This window comes from Lagenorhynchus albirostris, chromosome 5, assembly GCF_949774975.1.
Source record: "Lagenorhynchus albirostris chromosome 5, mLagAlb1.1, whole genome shotgun sequence".
Lineage (NCBI taxonomy): Eukaryota > Metazoa > Chordata > Mammalia > Artiodactyla > Delphinidae > Lagenorhynchus > Lagenorhynchus albirostris.
This window is the reverse complement of record NC_083099.1, coordinates 140,218,102-140,236,999: the sequence shown is the minus strand read 5'-3', so window position 1 is coordinate 140,236,999 and position 18,898 is coordinate 140,218,102. Positions and strand designations below refer to the sequence as shown.

Here is an 18,898-nt window from a genome sequence, read left to right as displayed (position 1 = left end):
TGACTTCAGAACTTTTGAGTGGGTTTAAAATGCAGAGAGTCCTCTACCCAAGATGCTCCTTTTATGGTTCTAGAGGTTTCCTGGTCCCCGTAAAGGGTGCCACACACAAAGCATGAGTCCCAGGGTCAGAAGTCATTTGGCCTAGTGAGCAGTTCCGTGCAGTCACATCTTCATCTCTAACCATCATCCTGTCTTCGGGCCACACAGAGGCCAGAGGAGCTGAGTGCAGAGTTCAGATCATTCCTGCCAGTGAAAGACTCTCTGTGGTCCAGGGGCAGGGAAGGGGCCACTGCAGTTCATTTGCACCGCATTCCCAGCTGTCTTAACTAAAAGCAGAATTTTTTCAAGGGGATGTATTACTGATCTATGGCAGTGTCCCAGGCTGGGGACATCTGACTCCAGAGATTCTGTTGACACCCCGAGCCACATGGCTGAGGATCATGAAGGTGGCCTTACAGTGACAAAGGCAGTCCTCAGACAGAGACCGGGCACCCCTGCCGGGCTACCCAGTGACTGCAAGAAATAGGCACAAGCCCAGAGCGCCACCCAGTCAGTGCAGACTCACGGTGACACATCACCTGTCTTGTTTTCTCTTTTGCACGGCACAGATCGAGCGCGAAGCAGCATGGTCTCCACAGAAAGTGCCTCTTCCACTTACGAAGAACTGGCCAGGGCCTACGAACACGCCAAGATGGAAGAGCAGCTGAGGCACGCCAAGTTCACCATCACGGAGTGCTTCATCTCAGACACATCGTCTGAGCAGTTGACGGCAGGGACAAATGAGTACACAGACAGTCTGACCTCCAGCACCCCTTCAGAATCGGGGATCTGCAGGTTCACCGCATCTCCCCCCAAACCTCAGGATGGAGGACGCGTGATGAACATGGCGGTTCCGAAGGCGCATCGGCCAGGTGAGGCGAGACACGTGTGGACCAGCGGTCAGGGAAGCTCGTCTTCCCAAGTCACACTGGTCTGTTGTGAAAGCCCTTGTTGGTATTCACACTGGGTCTTCTGTTTAGTGACCGCTGCATAACGCACCACCCCAAAGCTTGATCATTTGTTTCGTTCTTGAGTCCGAAATTGAGTCAGGGCTTCGTGGGGACACGCCTCTCGGTTCCGGCCGTGTCGATGGGGGAGCTCAGTTATGGATAGAGGAGCCACGTTCCAAACGGCTCACTCACCTGGAGGGTTGATGCTGGCCGCAGCCTCCCTACCTAGGTTTCTCCACGAGGTGGCTTGTGCATCCTTATGTCATGGTGACTCAGTTCTAAGAGCCAGTGTCCCAAGAGAGACAGTGGAAATAGCCAGTTCCTTAAGGTTGGGCCTGAAAACTGACCCATCACTTCTGCCATAGTCTGTTGTTCAAGCAACCCCAGAGCTCTGGGAGCCCAGATTCTAGAAAAGGAGATCGCCACCACATGAGGAGTATCGAAGATATGGGGGTGATGTTTTAACACTGCCGTGCTGTGGGTTTCAGAAGGAGAGCGGTCTTACCAGGGAGCCAGCCTTTGGCACTTGGCTTCCCTGAGTTACCCAAAGTGACAGTAAATGGCTAGTGTCAGGTCGGCCAGTAGTTTGGTGTCTGCCTTGAGCAGTATTCTGGGTGTGTGGATGGGAGCTGCAAACCCTAAGACCTGCAGGGCCTGGCAGATCATGTAAGTGAAGAAGGTGGGTGACTGAGTGACTGTCTAGGGGAAAAGGACTCTAGCAGCCTCCTGCCCAGTGATCCCGAGTGGAAACTGGGGCCCACGTGAGCGAGTTTCAGAAATTTTGGTGTTATACGACGACTCACACTTTTCAAGTGTTTGCTCAGATACGTGCAAACCATTGTACGGGGCAAATGAAACACGTCTTTAGTTTGGATCCGAACCACGGCGGCCGGTTGTAGTTCTCTTCTGAAGAATCACTTTTTCTTTTTCACCCTGAAGTACCTGTCTATAGACTTGACTTTGTGCACTGGCCTATCCATTCTTGTGGAATCCAGTTTTATTTCTCGTCTTCCCATTTTCTGAACACTGCTACAGGTTCTATTTCAAAAATATATCCTCATTTTAAATCCCCACGATTCCTTTGGGCTTTATGGCATAAGGCCAAGCTGAAATGAGCTTTATAAATGCATAAAGATATATAAAATAAGAATTGCCTATCCAGCAACTCATCTTCCAAACTGAGTCAAGATCCGCACCAACCTCGTGTCAAGAACGATAGCTTCATTTAGTTCCGTGCTCTCTACCTCCTCAGGGAGAAGACTTTAATTGTGGGTGTTTTTATTCAAGGGCTTTTTGTGGTTGGCATTTATTGGCAAGGCAGATGCAGCAAATGTAGGAGAAATGCCATAGCATTTTGTGGCTGTAAACCTCGAGAGTAAGGAAGACGAGAGAGGAGAAAATGAGCCAGTGGACAGGTTGTTTAGTCTCGCTGGGCTGCAGTTGGCTGATCTGTAAAATGGGCTCAAATGTAAAATGGGCATGACATCGACACCCACCGTCTGGGGTTTGTGTAAGCTGTGTGTCGCCTGATGCAGGCGTCAGCAGCATTAGTTGTAGCTTCTGTTGTCGCCTTGTTGACTTGCTGTCGGGGCTCCCACGGTGACTCCAATGATGGTCTGCAGATGTACTGCTCTCCCCGCTCTTCCTTCTTTGGTTTATTTTCCTTCCACGGCCATTGATTCCCTGAGAGCATCTGCCTCATTTGTGTATCAGTATCACCCAGTTAAGTATAGGCATCACGCTCCCATCTGAGATACGTGCCATGCTTCCCCTTGTGTAGAACCAGCTCCTAGGTTAAATGTCCTCTGTGTGCCGGTCTTGAAATCATTAAAGGTTCGTATCTTTTTGGGGGCTTGTTGTTCATCATGTTGGATTTTCCTATTGAAAAAAAATGTTTGAACTGTTTTCATGATATTGTTGCCTGGACCCATCAGAACAACTGAGAGATCACAAGTAAGGTACTATTGTCATAATATGCTATTTAGACTAAAAGGATTTTATAACTGTAGGCATGAATAACTTTTTAAATCCTTATGAATTCGAATGCCCACAAACATTGTTTCGTCCACTCTAAATGATGTATTATTATTACTGGACATTTCATATGCTTTTAGAAAAATATTTCATCCTTCTGGAAGCCTTTCTGTTGCTCCTTTATAATGGAACTAAGTTCAACACTGGGCACAAAACCTAAAGTTACAGTTTATTATCCTGCTGACTGGAGACTGTGTCAAAATTAGCAGTTCCTTGAACAGGGCTTCCAAACCAAAGTCTTTACCTGTGTTCCCTTGTGTTTCTAGATGCTATCAGTCATTCAAATCTCTGGATATCTTTCTCCTTACCATCAGTTCTTTTCTGATGAGGTGTTTTTTTTTTTTTTCTGTTTACAACCCCAAGCTTTTAAATTCTCTACAAATCAGGACTAAGCGAAATGAATTTGGCCAGATGGTGGCTGCAGGAAAATAGGAAATATGTCTTAGTTATCTGTATATTTCTCTCCTGGTGTCTAGCAGATATCTGGCAGCATAGCGAATGTTCAAGAAATATTTTTAACCAGCTTAATGATATTGAATGTGTATACCTAACACTGTGTCTGATGTAGAGCAGGTGTTTAATAAATGTTATTGAATGAATGAATATATCATGATTGTGAAGATGACAAGATTGGCCGATTGGTTCAAATATGACAATGGTTAGAAATTATTAAATAGAAACTATTTCCATCTTTAAAAACAAAAGACAAAGCAAACAAACTAACTCTCTAGTCCTCTGAGAAATAGCTGGAAAATTTAACAGCTTCTTTTCCTCTCGGCCAAGGTGGCTTCTCGTACTTCGGTTACGAGAGCTACTTTTGGTTTCAGGTAGCATCTGGAGCCAGTTTCTGATGTTCTTGGATTACTACTGCTTCTCTATTCATGATGCTTATCCTGTGCGATCAAGAGATGCCATGGCAGGAAGCTACTTAAATCAATTTAAGGCTTCAAATCTGCAACCTCATGCTGCCTGGCCCCGCCAGCAGCAAGGGAAGTGTCCACCCCTTCTGATCTCCTCCCTGAGACTCTGGGACCCCAGCCTTAAACGTCTGCACCTCACTGACCCCCTGCTCCTCCACCGTGATGAATGCAGGGGAGGTTTTCCGGTTGGAAATGGCCGTTGCTTGCCACCAACTGATTGGTTCTCTGAACAACCAGTTATACGAAGCAGTTTGAGGATTTTAATTTTAGGATCAACTCATCACATACCTCACGCTCCCCTCGGGGGGTGTGTTTAAAGGGAGAGAAGGGAGTGGAGTGAGAGACAGGGCTCCCACCTGAAGGACCAGCCAGCCTCTGCTCAGGTCACGTCCCCTGCAAAGGCTGGCCTTGTTCTCAGCTGTCGTGTGCACATGTCATGTACGCACGCACGCACACGTGCACACACATGAACACACACGCACAAGGCTTGAGTTCCCCTGGCCTTCACCCTTCTAGAGATGGCCCTGCTCCTTCCCGCCAACCCCCCCCGCCGCCTCCCCGCCTTTCCTCCAGTGTGTATTTTCTGGCTTCCACTCCACACCTAGCCCTGTTTTCGGAGCTGGGGATACAATGGCTGACAGGACCCATGAAGACCCCGCTTGGAAGGAGCTTATGTTCCTGGGGGGAGACAGACACTTATCAAGTAAACAAATAGTATTGTTTCAGATCATGGTCAGCGCTGGGAAGGGAAGTAAACCAGGAAGGGGATAAAGTCTGGCAGGAGGTACTTAGGAGAAGATGGTCAGGGGAGTCCTCTCAGAAGCAGTGAGACGTGAGCTGAGACCTCAGTGGTGGACGGGCAGGGAGACCCGGGCAGAGACCCTGAGAAACGGGTCCACGCGGAGGGAAGAGCAGAGATAAAGGCCGGCAGACAGCAATGAGCTTGGCATCCACAGCACAGGAAGAGTTTCCTTCCATCCAAGCTGTGTTTGAAAGGTGCAGACTTTCAAACACTCCCCCAGAATTTAAACTCAGAAAGACCCCCCGGGGCCATGAAGCAACATCTCCGCGTATTCACGCAGCTCTAGGTAGACCTTAACATTCGAATGGGCTCATTCTGACTCCCTCCTAGAAAACCAAACCTTTCTGATGTGCATTTGCAATTCTGTCTTCTTAAGGACCGGCCTGTAACTTCAGTCTGTTCTTTGTCGCTGTCCCTCAGACACAGAAAGCGATGGCGGGACTTGTTCTGAGGGTCCCGAGCTTGGAACCCTGAGCGCGTTTGCCTTTCCTAGCCATCTCCTCCCCCCTGCACGGGGTACAGGTGCCGAGCTTTCCTCCGACCTTGCCACGTGCTCTGGCTGTTTCACTGTGGCCGCAGCTATGTGGAGATTTTCTCTTTCGTTCTCACTACATTCTCTCTGACTTCTGAGTCCATTGGCGGCTCGCTGCTTTCCTAGGTGGACATATTGCCGTTCTGCTCTCATTGTTGGGGAGCCTACAGGGGGTGGAAGTGAGGGGGAGACCTGGGCCTGTGACAGAGGGGCAGGACGGCCACCTGTGTCCTGCTGAGTGACCAGAAGACGGCTCTGGATTCCAGTGCGTGGATGACACGCAGAGAGGCTCACCACCATGAAGGAAAGTCCACTGCATCTCCAGAAGGGCCCTGTCAAAACACAAATGTCATACACTTGTTTGTTCAACCCATCTCTACTGAGCATCTTCCCTGTAAAAATACCGTGCCAGGTATTACCTGAAGACATCAAAGTGTTAATATGTTAAACCAACACTTCCCACAGTCTCCTTGTTTATCAGAATAGCACATAGTGTCACAGACAGCAGACAAAGTGTCCCAAAGACGGGTCATTGAGGAGGTCCAAGAAACAAGGCAAAACCCAGCTTATGGAAGACAGACACCCCCTCCCACACACACGAACACACACACACACACACACACACACAGCCCAGTGAGGTGTCACCACAAGCCAGAAGTGACCTGAAGGTCCTGGAAATATACAAGGGGTAAAAAATATACAGCAAGGACCAGCATCTCTCAGTGTGGTCCCGTGTGGACCCTTGAGACCAAGGTCTCAAGCATCCTATTCCCAGACTAGGAAGCAACAAGCCAGAATTCAAGTCATTCAGTCAACACCCTCATGTTAAAAATCCCTTCTTTGCCTTCCCACTGCTTTCAGGGTAAAGACCCCCAAGGCTCTGAGAGGCCAGCCCCCCCTTCCCCACCAGTCATGACCCCCCTGATCTCCAGGCCCCAACTCTCTCGCCTCCTAAATTCCACCAACATAGATTTCCTTTGCCTGGCATCATCTCGTTCCAGGTGAACTAGTCCTTCTTGGGATGAGTCAAGATGAGCGGGGTTATTGACCCGGGGCTGCTAGCCTCGTAGTTGAACAGGCTGAAGCCCCCAGCCAGGGCTCCTCCTTGGGGGTCCTCGGTGTGTAAGTCCCTGACGGTGTCACATGACCCTCACGGACCTTTCCCCACTGGGGGCTCCAAATGCCCCAACATGTTCCCAGCTCGCCTACCTTCTGAGCAGATTTTCCAATCCTGCTTTTTATCCAGAATTACTCTCTTTCAGAAGAATCATGAGCACAACAAACTCAAAGCCCCACTTTATACCTCAGTGTAGTTTTTAAAGTCCACCAGCAAGTAGGATCACAATAACAATGAGCCCTTAAAAAATGCATGAAGCCTCCCAAGTACGAGCCAAGATTGGTAATAGAATCCACTGACGCGGACTTCTGATAACCATCTCACATTACTTATTTAGAGTTTTTCCTGGTTGCCGTTTGGGAGTGAAGATTCATTTACCAAGAAGGGTTCATTTACAAGTTTTCATTACTGCTCTGACATTAATATTAAACTAGAAAAGTGTTAGATCTGGTCGGCCTTGGGTGTGCGCGGACTACACGCTCCCCTTTGTAACTAGCTCTTTGATGCCATAGTGTCGTTTCAAGTCTGTGTCGTTTTTATTGAAATTGCTGGAAGTCGAGGTAAGCATCCTTGGCTTCTTACCTTTACATCAATATCCAGCTCCATCCAAGCACAGATATAAAACCTTGTTAGAAGTTGATGAAAGTTCCTTTTCTTGTGTCCCCAGAGGAGACTGAAGACCACAGGGACCCTGCTTCACTTTCATTCTGCATAAATTTTTTGTGAAAGCGTGCAAGTGTTCTCACATTTGCTGACTATAAAGAATCGCCCAGCCGGAAGAAGAAGGATATTGCAATGCGCCTTGGAATTTCAGGCTCCCCAAAATGCATTCATTTGTCCCTTATTCATCCCCAAATTCCAAGCACCTCCAAGTTCGCAGGTGCTGGACCAGTTTTCCCAGGTGAGATGGTTCAGAGCATAAGAAAGACTCTTTCAGGATTACAGGTTTTCATTAGAAATTATCAGGCCCGTTTCCCTTGGCTAAAGGAAAGAGCTAAAGCTCAAAGGGCTCACAGAACTACTTGAGGCAGAGGCAGGATTTCAAGGCAAGACTCAGCTCTCTCTCACTCACACCCTGCCCGTTGCTCTGAGCCCACCACCCTAGTCAGGTCAGGTCGGACACAGGCCATCTAACTGCTGTTCCATCGGATGCACCCCTTACCTTCCTCCACAAAGAACTGAGGAGGTAATTCCTTGTGGATTAGGAGAGGCAGAGGAGTACCATTCCCTATGCTGATTGAATCTGATGGTTTTCAAGTAAAAGTAAAGTGAAATCAGGATCCGCGTGGAATTAGGAACTTGGACCATGTAAGCTAGGATTTTGCAACAGCAGCGCATAATATCTGGGGTTGGGTGATGCTCTGTGGTGGAGGCTGCCCTGGGCATCATAGGACGTTGCCACGTGCCCCCTGGAGGGCAAAATCACCCTCAGCTAAGAACTGCTGTTCTCGACTGTAGGCTTTCTTTCCCCAGGGTGCACGTAGCCAGAGGCGGGAACCGTTGTCTGAGCCAGATTCACAGACTGCAGGTCCATTACAGGGTTTCTGAATTGATCCGTTCTTGTTCAGAGTCGGGATTGATTTTGCCATTCTCCTTCCAAAGCTAAAATGCATTCAAATGTTGCATGTGAGTCTGAATTGATTGAGAAGGTTCAGGAAGTTTTGCTTTCCTGATAGGAAGGCAGGGGGGTGTCTTCTGGCTTTCAGCTAAAAAGAGGCAGGTTTAACACAGCAGTTTTCCCACAATCGGGCAGAGCAGGGCTTTGAGGCCCCCTGGGTGCAGGATAGCAAGCTTTAAGCTCATATTTTCTGATGGATGTGGGATCGCCAGGGGAATCCATGCTAGTTCAAGGCCGGAGGGCGGGAGTTGTCATGGCACCAGGAAGCAAAGTGGTTAGGGACCGACAGAGAAATGGATGCTGACTTATTTGGTGTGAACTTTCGGGGATATTAGTGGCACCAAAGGTCCCCAGAGGGCAGTGACAGGAGGATGAGAAATGGCCCATGATGTCAAATAATAAGACATAACATGGAAATAAAGGCTAAATCACCTCTCGTCCTTCAAGGAGTGAGTCAGGGCAGCGCCTGGGCTCCTCTGGCAGCCAGGGGTGAAGGGTGCAGTTTGTGGGCGGTGGGCTGATGAGACACGGGCCGGGGGATGCCCGGGGAGCGCGAGGCCCGGGGCGGGTGGGCTGTCGAGGCCAGGCGAGGAGAGAGGGCCAGCTCATGGTCTACAACCTACATCCCTTCCCACAGGGCTCGCTTCCCGGTCCTCTTAGCCGTCATCCTGTGACTCGGTGACCTTGGCTTTTCTCTCTGTGTGGCGCTGTGTCTCTCACTTTCATCTCTCTTGGTCCTGTGTCTTCATGATTTCCCTCTGCTTCCCTCTGGGTGTGTGCTTCTCTGAACCCCTCTGTCTCTCTCTGTCCTCTCTGTTTTCTCTCTCCCCCATATCTCTGTCTCTGTCTCTCTGTCTCCCTCTCTGTCTCGGTCTGTCTGTCTCTGTCTCTCTCTCCCCCATCTCTCTGTTTGTCTCTCTCTGTCTCTGTCTCTCTGTCTCCCTCTCTGTCTCGGTCTGTCTGTCTCTCTCTCCCCCATCTCTCTGTTTGTCTCTCTCTGTCTCTGTCTCCCCACCAGCCCTCCTCCCTCCCACCTCACCCCTGCCCCACCCCCTCCATCTCAGCACGCCCTGACCCCAGGCTGGCCCAGCAGCTCAGTCCCTCAGCCCAGTTTCTCGGAGCTTTCTTCCCCCACCAGCCTCCTTCACCCCTCGCTGTCCCTCCGTGTCTCTGACACAAGGGCCATCATGGGCTTTGGCCTCGGGAGCAGAGCACAGTGGGATGACTGTTGACGACGCACAAACACGCAATTAAAACCGACAAAAGCCGGTGGGTGGAGAGAGCCTGCAAGGCGCAGGCGGGACTCAGCCCCCGTGGTTCCTCTGGGTTTGGGGAAGTAGCTCACAGGGTTTAGGTGTCTGGGAAGGTGCTAGAAGGGCTGGAAGTACAGGCAGGCAGGTGAGCAGGGCAGATGGAAGGCGAGGAAGGGAGTGCTGGGGTCCCCAGGTCCTTTCCCTCCCAGCTTTCAGAGAGCGAGCCCCGGGGCCGCCTGCCTGACTCTGTCCTTTCCTCTTATGTGCCTCCGCTTGCCTTTTCTGTGTGTGGCCTTCCCCTCCGATTTTCCTTCCCATTTCTGTCTTTCCATCACACGTGCACATGCACACACACAGAGACACGCACACACGCACACACGCACACACTCGACACTGGTGCCCTGGCCCCTGCACTGCACTCGGCCGTCTCCCGACCCTCTCGCACCTGCACTGTCTGTGCTTTACCCCCTCCCCATGCCTTCTACTTCATGGGTGAAAGGTTCAGCACAAAGGAAACCAAACTAGAAAGAGGGAGAGACAAAGTGGAGAGGTAGCCGGAGGAAAGCAAGAGAGGAAGTTATCACTGAGGATGTCAGTTCCAATGTCCGTCTGGAGGCCCTGGTTTCCTGGAATCTGCACCCAGGCCGGGCCAGGCTCCACCTGGGTTGGGGGCAGTGGCGGGTTTACACACCAGGATGCCAAGGGCGTGCGCACCTGACACAGGTGACTCTGGAGTTCAAAGCAAAGGAGACCCCTTGACTTCTCCAGGGTCACTGCTGCTTTCAAATGGAAACTCCAGAAGGCTGGGGTGGATTCACTTCGGGGTGGGGGGGTTGCTCCATGGAGCCTGGTGGGGGTCAAGTGTTCTGGGAGGGTGGGCTGGGGAGGGCTGGGCAGTGGGGAACTGAGAAGGCCCGTGGAGACAGATGCTCTCAGGAGGCTTCGGCTCCCTCCTGGGGGGAGTCCGGAAAAGCCACCTCCAATCCAGCCCTGAGGGGGTCTTTGGATGCCAGCTGGACAGCTGTCCACTTCCCCAGGGAGCAGGGGACCTGGGAGAAGTGACTCTGGCTTGGCCTTGGCAGAGAAGGAAGGATGGCTCATAGGAGAGCCCACAGAGGGGCTGCTGTGAGCTCAGGGCACAGCGCGGGGACAGCGTAAACCACAAGCGTGCCGGCCGCTGTTGCTGATCATTAAAGAGAAAACCCCTCCTCTCCTTGGTGGATGGGAGCAGAGACTGTTCCACACAGGAGGAATGTTCAAAGAGGTTTCCTGTGACACTCCCAGCCCATCCCAGACAGGAAGAAAGGACCTCTGTATTGGGGTCCTGTGGCCCCTGTACCAAATTACCGCAAACTAGGTGGCTTAAAACAGCAGAAACATATTCTCTCTCCTGGGCGGACAGAAGTCCGAGATCAATGTGTCCGTGAGGTTGTGCTCCCTCCAGGAATTCTAGAGAAGAGTCCCTTCCTTCTCTCTTCCAGCTTCTGGTGGCTCCAAGTGTTCCTTGGGTCGTGACTCCATCACTCCAACCTCTGCCTCATCTTCACATGGCCGTCTCCCTTCTTTATGTCTCAAATCTCCCTCTGCTTTTTTTTTTTTTTTTTAATGAGGACACATGTCATAGGATTTAGGGCTCACCTTAAATTCAGGTGATCTCATCTCAAGGTCCTTTACTTAATGACATCAACAAAAATCCTTCTCAAAATCAGGTCACATTCACAGACCCCAAGGGTTGGGATATGGACCTATCTTTTGGGGGGACACTACTCAACCCACAAAAGACAAACACTAAGGTAAAAGAAGAGTGCCCGAACCGTTCCCCTGTCAGATCTCCAGCCCCATAACTTCAGACCCTCTGGAAAGGGAGATGTCTGACAGGAAATCTTTCACCTGCATTATCTAATTAAACCCTCATTATAACCCTCTGTGGTCGATTCTGCTCTGTTCCCATTTTATGAGTGAGGAAACTGAGCCCAGACTTATACCTGTCAGATTAAAATGCAGGCAATGTCGTCCAGACTTCCACTCTTAATCACCACCGTTAGAAGCGTTGTTTAGTTTATCCCATGTGAAACGGCCGGCCAGATGGAGGGCCGGGAGGTTAAGAAAAGCAGGTGCGTGGGTGTCTAGATTGTCATGATAGTTTCCCATTTTATTTCTCTCTGTCTGGAGTCATAAGCGCATGGTTGTCTCGGCATGTAGAGACGTCTGCAGAACATAAAAGTGGACGGACGCTTAGAGAATCCAGTTTCCTAACTGGTACTGGGACTAGCAAAAGAGGTGGGTTTTAATGGCCATAAAGTTCCTTTAATAAACAGCGCTCCCCACCGATCACTCTGGTGCTTTCTTCTGCGTCAGCGCATGAACTATTAAGAGAGCTCACTTACGTCATTCACACAGTTGAAAGGGCTACTTGGGGTGCTAATCAGAAAACACACACTGTCAAAAGGAGCTAATTAGAGCATCACACAACTTAATCAAGCTTTGCCTGAAAAACTGGATCTCTCGGAGATACTGACTATTCAGAGATGCTTAGCAGGCCTGCGATAAGCAAACACAGAAGTCCTTGTATATAGGGATGTGGTGCTGAGCTGTTTTCATTATTAAGGATTTCCAGTTCTCACCAATCTTTTCCAGCTACCTTGATCACTACATCTAAAGTGGCAACCCTGAAGGTATCATGGGTTTGTCTTTGATTGCAGACACATTCGTTCCATCCAATCTGGCACCTGAGCATCCCGCAGTCCAGCTGGGACCAAGATGCTGTTGCTTTTTAGGGGTTTAATAAGCCCTGTTTGTTCAAAGGGGAGTTGCTGGGATGGAGAGTCATTTGTGAATCTGTGACAAAGCATTACAAATATGCCAAGTGCTCAAGATTTAGTTGGGTGTCAGAAACAGCATAAGGCACTCTTGACCTACATTTTAAAAGAACCCTGGAGGTAAATGCCTTCCACATTTTCTCAAGTACTTGAACAAAATGATTTTTAAGATAATATTAGTTATGTAAATAAATAAAAGAGCCAATTAATCTGGACTCTTGGAATGAAGACAGATAATCACTTTTAGGAAATTGGATATATAAAAATCCACAGATTTCAAAACTGATCCATTAGGGTGCGTTGATTCACATGCAAAAAATTATTCTTCGTGCTACAAAAGAATTGTTCCAGTTTTTGTTTTTAATGACAGCTCTGTTAATGCTTTCATGATATTTGTTTGCAAATAATTTAACCCCCAATAGAGAAGGTTAAAGAACACATCCACTACCAGAAAGGAAGACGAAGAATTTTCAATACCATCATAAAAGGCATTAGGGACATAGGGTTTCATTTTTTAAAATTAAATACTTTTATTTTTCGGGACTAAAGCTAATACACATAGCAATATCTACCTTCAACATTAGCATCTATAATGGTAAACTTCATGCCACCATTTTTTCTAAGCTAAAGTCCAGATACATCAAGTTACAAAACTCATTTCACAAGAATGCGAAATTACATCATTTCTTTCTGTAAGAGTGTCGTGGCCAATTTATCATCAAGGAATTTATTATTGGGCTTTCCTTTGATCCAGTTCACTGTATGAAGCCAATGTTGAATCAAAGTGCCTTTGATTTCAGTGAGCCAAAACCAAGGTATTGTTTTAGTGGAACACAGGCTGAAAAATATTAATGAAAACGTATAATTAGTCACCATCACTTCTTGGGATAAAGACATCCTGAGAAAGCCAGTGGGAAAATGCTAAGTGGATTCTTGCATCATAAATACCAAGTAACATGACAATGTAATGCAAGGTCTCAGAAATCAACATGGTAAATCTCCCAAAAATAAGGTCATCATTTCTCTTATTGGGGGGTTGGGGGGACTCTTAAGAAAACTCAAAGCATTTTGAAAATTCTTATGCTCATTTAAACTGTGCAAAATGCATTTTCCAGTAATTTTCCAGCCCGTCTTGCTTTTGTTTCTAGTTCTCCTATACCATTGAGTAGTCTCTCCCTTCTCTTTAAATGGTTATTCTCTTTCAGTGAGTAAACTTGAATTTTGAAGGTTCTGGGGTCTAAGTCACTGTCTAACCGCACACAGCTTCACTGCTTTGTTAGCGCAACCACCAGCTAATGGCAGCCCTGCCTGGCACAGGAGGTTCCAAGATCCCACCAAGGGGCTGGCTGAGGAAGACATGATCAACAATAAGGAAAGCAGGGAATATTTTGAAGCAAAAGAAACAAGAATTGCCAGTTATTTTAGATTCAGAAAGTTAAGGAATGAGTTATGCCTTAGATACGTTATTAAGAATAAAATGCTCACTAACGATCTCCTCTGGGGTGTCCCCGACCACATCAAACTCAGCATGTCTGAAACCAAACCCATGATCTTTTCCCACCAAATTATGGTTTTTCTCCTAGGCAGTTCTGTGCAATGAATGAATAGTCCTGCTGTCCACCCAGTTTCCTGAGCTTGAAACCTGGCAGGGAGTCATCGCTGACCCCTCCTTCCCACTGTCCCACCTGCCATCAGTTCTGGAGCCATCTCCTTGGGCTTGTTCCACAACTCACAGTTTCATTCCCTTTCACTCCCCATTGATGCTCAGGCCATCATCATGGCTCCCTCACCTGCACATCCTCTTACCTGGTCTCTCGGCTCCAGGACTGCACACCCCCAGCCCGTTTTCTAATCAGAGCTGCTCACCAGGTCTGCCATGAGGGACTTACATGTGAGCCAAGATGGCCAGCCTCTCAGTCCCCAACGTGGCCAGGAAGAGCCCACTGCATTCATCCCAGTGTGTTGCACAAATACCCCTTGTCTGCATGCGTCTCGAAGTGAGAAGAGTTGGAAGCACTAGGCTACACAGTGAACAATGTCTGTTCCAAAACTGCTGGAAGGTCAGGTCTGGGCTTCAGTCCAGCTCAAACCTGGGCGATGTAGTTTGCAAAGTGTGTCTAGTGACTGGGCTCTAATTGTGTTCATGCATTTAGGGGACCCACAAGATGTATTGAAGACTTGAACCAGGGTCATAATGATGGGAGCAAAAGGGAGTCAAGAGATATTTTGCAAGTAGAATTAACCTGGAGAAGGAGGTGTCAATGAGGGCTCTGAGATTTCAAGTATCAATTTCTGGGAAGATGAGGATGACATACAAAAAGTTCGGGCACGAAAGAGAAAGTGGCATTTGGGGATGAGTTTGGGACTAGGGGCTGGCCTTCATAAACTGGGTTTGTAGACTGTGGCTTTTAAAATTCGTGATGTGTATTTCTCTAATGATTAGTGATGTTGAACATCCTTTCATGTGTTTGTTGGCAATCTGTATATCTTCACTGGAGAAATGTCTATTTAGGTCTTCTGCCCATTTTTGGATTGGGTTGTTTGTTTTTTGATATTGAGCTGCATGAGCTGCTTGTATATTTTGGAAATTAGTCCTTTGTCAGTTACGTCATTTGCAAATATTTTCTCCCATTCTGAGGGTTGTCTTTTCATCTTGTTTATGGTTTCCTCTGCTGTGCAAAGGCTTTTAAGTTTCATTAGGTCCCATTTGTTTATTTTTGTTTTTATTTCCACTTCTCTAGGAGGTGGGTCAAAAAGGATCTTGCTGTGATTTATGTCATAGAGTGTTCTGCCTATGTTTTCCTCTAAGAGTTTTATAGTGTCTGGCCTTACATTTAGGTCTTTAATCCATTTTGAGTTTATTTTTGTATATGGTGTCGGGGAGTGTTCTAATTTCATTCTTTTACATGTAGCTGTCCAGTTTTCCCAGCACCACTTATTGAAGAGGATGTCTTTTCTCCATTGTATATTCTTGCCTCCTTTATCAAAGATAAGGTAACCATATATGCGTGGGTTTATCTCTGGGCTTTCTATCCTGTTCCATTGATCTATATTTCTGTTTTTGTGCCAGTACCATACTGTCTTGGTTACTGTAGCTTTGTAGTCTGAATGAGGTATCACCTCACACCAGTCAGAATGGCCATCATCAAAAAATCTACAAACAATAAATACTGGAGAGGGTGTGGAGAAAAGGGAACCCTCTTGCACTCTTTGTGGGAATTTAAATTGATACAGCCACTATGGAGAACACTATGGAGGTTCCTTAAAAAACTAAAAATAGAACTACCTTATGACCCAGCAATCCCACTGCTGGGTATATACCCTGAGAAAACCATAATTCAAAAAGAGTCATGTACCACAATGTTCATTGCAGCTCTATTTACAATAGCCCGGAGATGGAAACAACCTAAGTGCCCATCATCGGATGAATGGATAAAGAAGATGTGGCACACATATACAATGGAATATTACTCAGCCATAAAAAGAAATGAAACTGAGTTATTTGTAGTGAGGTGGATAGATCTAGAGTCTGTACTTCACAGAGTGAAGTAAGTCAGAAAGTGAAAAACAAATACTGTATGCTAACACATATATATGGAATCTAAAAAATAAAAAAAATTTTAAAAAGTTCTAACAAACCTAGGGGCAGGACAGGAATAAAGATGCAGACATAGAGAATGAACTTGAGGACACAGGGAGGGAGAAGGGTAAGCTGGGATCAAGTGAGAGAGTGGCATTGACATATATACACTACCAAATGTAAAATAGATAGCTAGTGGGAAGCAGCTGCATAGCACAGGGAAATCAGCTCGGCGCTTTGTGACCATCTAGAGGGGTGGGGTAGGGAGGGTGGGAGGGAGACGCAAGAGGGAGGGGATTTTGGGATATATGTATACACATAGCTGATTCACTTTGTTATACAGCATAAACTAATACAACATGGTAAAGCAATTATACTCCAATAAAGATGTTTAAAAAATAAATAAATATAAAATAAAATTCGTGATGGACATTCATGTGGAAATATCTAGCAAAGCATGTGAAATTCAAGTCTAGAACTCAGGAAAGAGAGCAAAATGGAAAAGATGGATGTGAGCTATAACGAGATGAGGTGAGTGCTGAGCCTCCAAGAGAGGGCTGAGCACAGGGCACTGGGAAAACCCTGTCTTAGAGGGTGGATGGAGGATAGGGTCCAGGAAAGGAGAGTAACAAGTCACAGTCAGAGATGTAGGAAGAGCTCTGGGAGAGCAAAGTGCTGTGGAAGCTGAGAGTTTCAAAAACAAAAAGATCAACAGCACAAAATGTTGTAGGTGGTACAAGTAGGGTGAGGACCAAGAAGAAACCATGGAATGTGGCAAATAGAGGTCACAGTTGAACTTCAAAAGAACAATTGCTGTAGTTGATGGTGATGGCAGCTGTGCCAGTTCAGGTTTTCCAAGAAGCAGATGCCAAAACAGATTAGACATGCAAGGGATTTGGTGGTGGGGATGGGGGTGGGGGGATTCTTGTAAAGAATAAAGATAAAAAGAGGGAGCAGTATTACTGAATTCAGGTTCAGCCACTCATTGCTCAATAATCCAACACTGAGAAACAGATGTTGGGTAAAAGGAGAGACAGCTTTATTGAGGAAGCTGGCAGTCCTGTGGAAAAGGTGGACTCATGTCCCAAAGAACCAACTCCCCATTCTCAGGCTTTGCTCAGAAATTTTATAGGGAAAAGAAAAAGGGGCTACGTGCTGAGGAGAGGGCTGTGGGGGTCATGATCAATTCACAGACATTCTTCTGATTGGTTGGTGGTGAGGTAATTGGGAGTCAACATCATCAACCTTCTAGTTTCAACCGGTCTGGGATTTCCTGCTGGTGGGCAGCATGCAGTTAACTCCTTCCAATTGGTGGGGTTTCAGTATCTACAGAACAGCTCAAAGGATGTGGCTCAGAATGTTCTCTATAGACCTTGAGGAAGAACTAAAGATCCTTGACTTTGTTTAATGACTAAACTATTGTTATTTTGTCTTCCTTGACTATTGTCCTTTGTTTCTGCATCTTCTTATTTCTCTGATTAAATTTATTCTTTAGAACTTGGGGAGGGCCTAGGAGGCTAAAGTTTTTCTGCAAACAAGAAGCAGGTGGAGGACATGGCTGGTGTCTGTTCCAGAAACAGGGTCCTGCTCCATTACAGCAGAAGCAGGCAAGGAGGGCCCACAGACCAAGACACAGGTGTGAATCCTGTGACAGGAGGAAGGGAAGGAAGGGGTGGGCAGGAAGACCCTCTGCTGTGGTGCACTGCTGAGGACTCTGCAGCCGGGTGATGGGGAAGCCCTGAGCAAACCCCTCATTGAGAAATCCCACATCAGGTGGGGTTTGTCATCAGGGAAACCTGTCGTGTCAGGCAGTGCTGGGAGCAGCCCAGAGGACAGGTGGCCTCCGCGTTGGGGTGGGGCGGGGGGGGGGAATGGATTCTGTCCACTAACCTCTCTCCCCACAGTGGGTTCTCTTGAAGAGGGTGCATTTCCCTGGCATCATAGAAGCCAAATGAGTGATCCTGAGAAGGAAGTAGAAACCCTGATACTCAGTCTAAGCTGTTCCTCTTTGTCTACACGGCACTGACCGAAAGAGACACAAGCAGTTTAGCAGGCAGGCAAAGCCTGGTAAGGATTCCACCAAAAGCAATCACAGAAACCGGTAACTAAGTGACGGCCAAGGTCACACAGTTCCGTGGAAGTGCTGAGACTCCATCATTCTTTGCTCTGCATCCCTGTCTCCCTCCTCAAACCCTGCACTCTCCCGACCACTGTCCACTGCATCCAGGGTTCAGCCCATCACCGTTTATACCCCACATGTGCGGTTGCCTCTGGTGTTGCCCGTGGTGGGGTTTCCAAGGATCTTGTTACCTCTATTTCTCTGGTGAAAGTATGACATTTAAGAGCTTAAGTGAACAAGCCATAGGAAAGCCAGCTCTCCCTGTGCCTGGTGGAGGAGGCCTGAGGATGATGCCTTTGCAGGGGCTCTGACCAGGGGTCTCGGGAAGCGTGCCCAGGTGTGGAGACATTCCCACCTATAATACCCCGAGTGGCCCATCGCATGGGCACAGGGCCAGCCAGCACCTGCTGACCAAGTGAAGAGCCCACCTAACCCTCTGTGTTTCCTTCCAGGTGACCTCATCCACTTGCCTCCATACCTTCGAATGGACTTCTTGTTGAATCGAAGTGGTCCAGGCGCCAGCAGGGACCCGAGTTTAGGGCAGGCATGCTTGGAGCCCCAGAAAAGTCGGACCCTGAAACGCCCCCCGGTCCTCGAGCCCATCCCCATGGAGGCTGCCTCCTCCACGGCCTCCACGAGGGACGGACAGCAATGGCAGCAGGGGGCCGTGGCCACATTACCTCAGCGGGAGGGGGTGGAGCTGGGACAGGCAGCCAAGATGAGCAGCTCCCAGGAATCCCTGCTGGACTCTCGGGGCCATTTGAAAGGCAGCAATCCCTACACCAAGTCCTACACCCTGGTATAACCAACGGCATGACTGGACAGCGGTTGTAAATACGGTTTAAAAAATTCAATCAAAGCTACCTTTTTTTTACAGAATTCCAATATTTATAATGAAAGAAAATTGCCAAAATATATTAAAAAAAAAAGAGAGAGAGAGAGAAAATACTGAAAAAAACCACAGACAGTGCAAAGACTCTCCTGCTTTTTTTCTGTCTGAGTGTGAGCTCCATCTGCCTGGGCATCTGACTTTTTGGGAAAGAAGTCCAGTTTTATGATCTTCACGGGCTATTGCATTTTTACTGATTTTCTACAATGTGCATGGGGGACACATT

General features: G+C 47.8%; 1 protein-coding gene across 1 annotated transcript in view; it reads left to right on the top strand.

Annotated features, from left to right (window-relative positions):
• Positions 1 to 18,588, top strand: part of DSCAM (DS cell adhesion molecule) — a gene marked incomplete at its 5' end in the record, with an annotated part of 743,298 nt that extends 724,710 nt beyond the window's left edge. The window contains 2 exons of the mRNA XM_060149089.1: positions 609 to 911; positions 18,236 to 18,588. Coding sequence (XP_060005072.1) covers positions 609 to 911; positions 18,236 to 18,588 — 656 coding nt within the window. The remainder of the gene's footprint in view (positions 1 to 608; positions 912 to 18,235) is intronic.
• Positions 18,589 to 18,898: the final 310 nt, after the last annotated feature.